The sequence below is a fragment of the Myotis daubentonii genome, chromosome 12, assembly GCF_963259705.1.
Source record: "Myotis daubentonii chromosome 12, mMyoDau2.1, whole genome shotgun sequence".
NCBI lineage: Eukaryota > Metazoa > Chordata > Mammalia > Chiroptera > Vespertilionidae > Myotis > Myotis daubentonii.
In genome coordinates, this window is record NC_081851.1 from 56383190 (window position 1) to 56389189 (window position 6000).

Sequence of the window (6000 nt, forward strand, 5' to 3'; positions counted from 1 at the left end):
ATTCCTTGCATGCTTTATGCCCACCTTTTGGGGGATAGTATTATTAGCGAACAGAAGGATGTACACCACGGTGAGCAAGAAAAGAGGGCTGGGAGGACCTTTGGAACAGAGACCTACACGTCTTCACCTTTGTGTCCCTAGCACCCAGCAGTGCCTGGCAAGGAGATAATAATAGGAGTTAATAAATGTTTGATGAATTAATCCATAAATTTTGATTGGATAAATATATTCAAAATGAATAGATACTGATTCCTGAGCTCCAGATTTCTTGGGGAGAAGTGAGACAAAAGAACATTTGAATTTCATCTATATTTGACCAAATGTTGGTGTACTTTTTACCACCTTTAAAAAGTGTGAGGATTCAGGCACTGGGTAAAATCTCCCAACCTTCAGTCTCCAAGGGTCTGACTTTCTCAGTGTGTGTGATTCAGCCTTGTGTATTCATTGGGCACAATTATGTTCTAATCACCTCATAAAGAGGAAATTAAGAGTCAGTCCTTAAGTGGAGTGCCAGTGTTCACATGTTAACGAGATAGAGTTTGAGGAGAGGAAAGTGTTTGAGTAAATTTTCTTGACTTATTTCTACTGTGTGAATGCTGTTCCTCCAACTAGGATGCATTTTCTCCGAAGGCAGGCCAGACTCCAGCTCCTTTTGTGTCACCCCTGATTGCTTAATACTGGTCTGGGCACATAAGTGAGATGTAGTAAATGCTTACTCATTTGTGTTGTGTCTAGGACAGGGGTGGGCAAACTTTTTGACTCGAGGGCTACAATGGGTTCTTAAACTGGACCGGAGGGCCAGAACAAAAGCATGGATGGAGTGATTGTGTGAACTAATATAAATTCAAAGTAAACATCATTACATAAAAGGGTATGGTCTTTTTTTTTCAATAGTTTTATTCATTTCAAACGGGCCGCATCCGGCCCGCGGGCTGTAGTTTGCCCACGGCTGGTCTAGGAAGTGCAGAACCTTCTTATTAAACTAGATGTCTTTGTTCCCCTTTCCTTGCAGATTTCAGTCAACCGGATTTCAAGAGAAGCATAGTCTGCTTGCAAGATCTGCAGGTTGGGACAATTCTTACAGGCAAAGTTGAGAATGCCACTTTGTTTGGCATTTTTGTGGATATAGGAGTGGGGATAACAGGGTTGATTCCCATACGAAATGTAACAGAAGCAAAGCTTTCTAAAACGAAGAGGAGAAGGAGTCTTGGACTGGGCCCTGGAGAAAGGGTGGAAGTCCAAGTACTCAACATTGACGTCCCCCGATCTCGGATCACTCTGGACCTCATCCGGGTGTTGTGAGTGTCCCACTGAAGGCCAACCACTTTATTTCCTCATTTCTACTGATTGGCAATAAAAAGTCAGAATGTTTCTGACTTCTAAATAGCAGAAGTCACTTAATATAAGAAGTATTTTCCAAACACTTTCCTAATTTTTCTTTCTGAACACATAGAAAACCAATAGTTTGATTTCTTTTCACCTTAAAGAAAACAATAGGTGTTCTTATGTGGCTTTATATAGTAATGATTTTCTGACCAAAATTTTATTTTTTGTAATTCACCTTTGACTCCTTTTGCATTTTGTATAAGAGATATTTCACTTCCAGTTGCCAACTTGCCTTGCTGGACTTGTATGGAATTGTCTTTTTTATTTGAATTATGCATTTTTAACTCTCACTTTAAATAGATTTTTTAAAATCAGACTTTTTGGATTTGATTTGTGATTTTTTTTTTCTTGCCAAGCAAACCAAAAATATATCAGTAAAAAAGATGCGTGTGTGTCTGTAACCATCAAGTGGATGGCTCAGAACATTTCTCAGAAGAATATATGGATTAGTGACTTCAATAAAATTTTGCGTCAGTGACCTGGTTTTTGCAATGTTGTTTCAGTGAGTGATCCGGAGTCATTTTGATTACAGAAGGTGTGGCACACACTTTTACAAATTTCATGTAAACCAACTGTGCTTTGGGGGAAGAGGGAAGCCTTTGGGGATTTGAAAAATGACTCTCTGTTTGACTTAGCATAGAAGGGTACATGCTCTCTAAAGCATTAGGATTAAGCTTCAGATTGGGGCAGAAATGGCCTTCCTGAAGATTGAATATAGACCATGTGTGAAAGGAAAGAAAGGCTAGTATATAGATAAAGCAGGTGACTCTGCATTTTTACTCAGGGGAGATGGGAAGTATTGGCGTGCCCATTCGGGGTAGAAATGACGTAAATGGAGCCCACGCTGGATCGTGTCAGGCATTTAGGGTGCTGTGGTTGGTTTGCCTGATGGAGTCACTTGCACGGCTGAATGGGTTGCTGGTTTTCTCCCTGTGTAAGCAGTAGAGGATGGTCACTAAAGACATTGATGGATCCTGCTCTTTTGCCTGAAACAGCCCTGGCTAACACTTACTGTCCTGGCGTAATTTTTAATAGTGCCTCTTTTTATTTGCAAAGTGCCCCATTTTGGATAATAAGTCATATGACCACCTTAGTAAATCCCTTACGAAGTGGTAAATTGGGCTATGTTTATTGATGATTCTGCCTGAAAAGTCTCTTTTTGGATTGCTTCTGTTTTTCTCATTGAAATATAAAGGAACATCATCAAATGAGACTAAAGATGGAGGGGGCGGGGAGAGTTGGAGGTTTGAGAAGAAAGGGAAAGATAAGAAAAGGATAAGAGAGTGAAAAGCCTAAGGAAATAGAGTATGATTTCTGGATGGTATTAAATGTTCCACTTCAGGTTAGTGATCAATTGAAGGTAGGATCAGTCAGCTTGGTTATATATTTTCTTCAGTCACATCAGCCGCATGGGCACAGGTCCTGATTATGTGAAGAGGTAGATCAGATTTGAGAGTTTGCCAAATGAGTTCAATATAGAAGGGCAGGGGAGTTGAGGGCATGTGGACAAAGAAAGTATTGACCATGGAAATTAAGCTTAATAAGAAGAAAAGCAACAGTAAGGGGAGGGTGGGGGGGGGCAGTGAAAAAGTATAGGATTAATGGATTGTAGGTCCTTGTGGAGTTGGAGGAATGTTAGAGTGGGATTAATACAGGGCATAATGAGTGGAAAAAGTAGTCAAAATAGGATGCTGAACTTTGAAATTACAGTTTTTTGGTATTGCAGTTTTGAGTAATTACAAAGGGTAAGGAATGATCAGTCATGGGGATAAGTAGGAGAGGTGGGGGACAAGGATAATACCATTAAAGAAGAGGAAGCCAAATGACAGTTTACGGAAGGATCGTGTGGCTAATGAGGATTTTAGGGGGCTGTCGCAGAAGTGCAGCTGTAAACTAATGGTGGCTTGGACCGGAATGTTAGTGATCAAAGTGTTGAGAAGTGGTGGGATTGTGGATATAGTTGGGAGGTGAAGATAGAGTTAAACAGAATTTCCTGGAGTATTGGACATAAGATGTGCGACACTGGTATCTAGGATGGTTTTTAGCCTGAGCAACCAGGAGGATGAAATTGTTGTCTGCTGACATGGGAAGGAGGCTGTGGGAGGACAGTTTTGGGGAAGGAGTTCATTCTGAACAGGTTAAATTGATACTCATTAGACGTCTAAGTGGAGATGCCAAGTAGACAGTTGGCTATTTCCGTCTGAAGTTCAGGGGAGAGGACTGGGCTGGAAATATAAGTTGATAGTCACGATCATGCGACTACTTGCAGCCCTGGGATAGAGTAAGATCACCAGTGGAATGAGTGGGACATGAAGTACAGAAGGGACTCAAGTACTGCGTTGTTGAAAAGCCAAGATACTTGGTTGTAAATTCTTTGAACATCTCTCTGCTAGTAGGGGCAGGAATTTTGTCTTATCCTGGCAGGGCCTGCTAGATGGCCTATTCAGAATTCTCCCCTTCTTCCTCACTATGAGAATTCTGATTTGAAGACAGCCATAATGTAACTAATGGACATGCATGTGGCCATGTGATATAGTCCTGGCCAGTGAGTATAAGCAAAGGGCATAGGGTGGGATTCCAGGAAAGCTGGCAAAGGTGGAGGGGTCAGGCTCAGCTCTCGTACTTCTCTTTTCCTTTGCCCTTGTCCTCCTTCCTGCCTGGAACGCAGACAGAATGCTGGGAGTGCGGGAGGTCAGACAGTGACCAGCGCTCAACAGTGCCTGCTGGGCAGATAGAAAGTCCTTGAGTCCATCGTGCATTGTGGAGTCGCTAACGCAGGTCCTGAACTGCCTATTCTGCCCTTCACATTATGGGTGAAAACAAAAGCTTCATCCACTTAAAAGCTATGGGAGGAGGAGGGTGCTACAGCAAAGGGTATTTCCTAATGACAGTTGTGTGGTGCCCAGCTGTGCTCCTCTCCCTCCCCCAGCACATAGCAACATTTCTAGCAGGTGATAGACAGTAAGTGTTGATTGATTAGATGAATAAATACTGAATAAAAGTTCAATAAAATGGTTGAATATAAAATAAATGTTCAAAAAAATCCACAAATTATTCTTCATCATGTTAGTCAATATGATGGAATAAAAGTTCCTATTTATTACAACATATTATAAATATCTAGAAATAACCTAACAAGCAATATACAAGATCCATATGCAGAAGAATGATAAAACTTTGCTAATGAATGTTAAAGTAACAGCATTAATGTATTCCATGTTCCTGGATTGGAAGACATGGTACTATCCTCCAAAAATTATTATATACATCTAGTTTTGCCAAAATTCCAGTCATTTCAATTGGCTTTGCTTTTGTTTGTATGTTTGTTTATTTTAATTTAAAATTATAAATAAAATTTATTTAGAAGAGTATGTGAAAAAGTCAATACCTTAAAAGAATAACTTAGTTGGATAGTATGGGGGAATTTGTCCTACCAGATAATAGATTATATTCAAAAACTTAATAGGAATAGACAAACAGAAGAGTGGAATAAACAATTCAAAATCAATAGGAATTCATGTTAAAAGTGGTAAAATCATATTGCCATACTACGTACAAAAATAAATTCCAGATGGGTTAAATATAAATAACATTTTTAAAGAACAAGCAAACATAAAAGGGCTTTGAGAAGCAATCAACTAGGCATGGTATGGAATGTAAGAAGAAATAGAGGAGACAGGCCTATAGACATAAATTTCCATTTAGAAAACATTTATTCCACCTACTATGAGACCTTATGCCGCTGCTGAGAATGAAAGATTAATCTGATATCTTTTGAGCTCATCTATAGCCTAGAGGAATTGGAATTTCAGCTGCAGCAAAGGATATTGGAAGTTTAAAATCATGGACATTTTGGGGCTAAACCTCACTGCTATCTACTTCACAATATGGTGTCATCCCATCTCCTTGACACCACAACCTTTGGAATGCTTGGTTTTAGGTTAATGGAGTGCTTGGTTTTAGGTTAATGGAGTGCTCGTGTTGAGTGTCTATACATCTGACCCTGACCTCAGAATTAGCACTTGTGTTAAAATTAGAGATGGAAAGAAGGGACAGGATGGAAAAACCAAAGATATATTTAGCCAATATTTTCATTTTGGCTTCCTGCCTAAAATCAGTCATAACGAGTTGGATTTAAATAACAGATCATGAAGAACTCCTGAATGACTGGGCTCATTGCCAAGGCTGCCTGTTCCACAGGAAGAAAGATATAGGTTTCTTCCCACTCATTTTATATGGTGAGGATGATTCTGTGCGTGAAGGCTGGGGTTATTATTTAGGGGGAGAGTGGGATAAGCACACTCTGATCCTGTCATCACTAAAAATTACCTTCTTGGAAATTAATTTAAAAACCACTCTAGAAAAGATTTGCTAGCCTCTTGCCTCATATCAAGAATCTAAGGCCCTAACCGGTTTGGCTCAGTGGATAGAGCATCAGCCTGTGGACTGAAGGGTCTCAGGTTCGATTCCAGTCAAGGGCATGTACCTTGGTTGTGGGCATATCCCCAGTAGGGGGTGTGCAGGATGCAGCTGATGGATGTGTCTCTCTCATTGATGTTTCTAACTCTCTATCCCTCTCCCTTCCTCTCTGTAAAAAAAAATCAATAATATATA

General features: G+C 40.1%; 1 protein-coding gene across 3 annotated transcripts in view; it reads left to right on the plus strand.

Moving 5' to 3' along the window:
• Nucleotides 1-1864, plus strand: part of SRBD1 (S1 RNA binding domain 1) — a 162182-nt gene extending 160318 nt beyond the window's left edge. For all 3 annotated transcript variants that reach the window (XM_059659941.1, XM_059659943.1, XM_059659942.1), the window contains exon 21: nt 1013-1864. In XM_059659941.1, the coding sequence (XP_059515924.1) occupies nt 1013-1302 (290 nt within the window). In that variant the 3' untranslated portion in view covers nt 1303-1864. The remainder of the gene's footprint in view (nt 1-1012) is intronic.
• Nucleotides 1865-6000: the final 4136 nt, after the last annotated feature.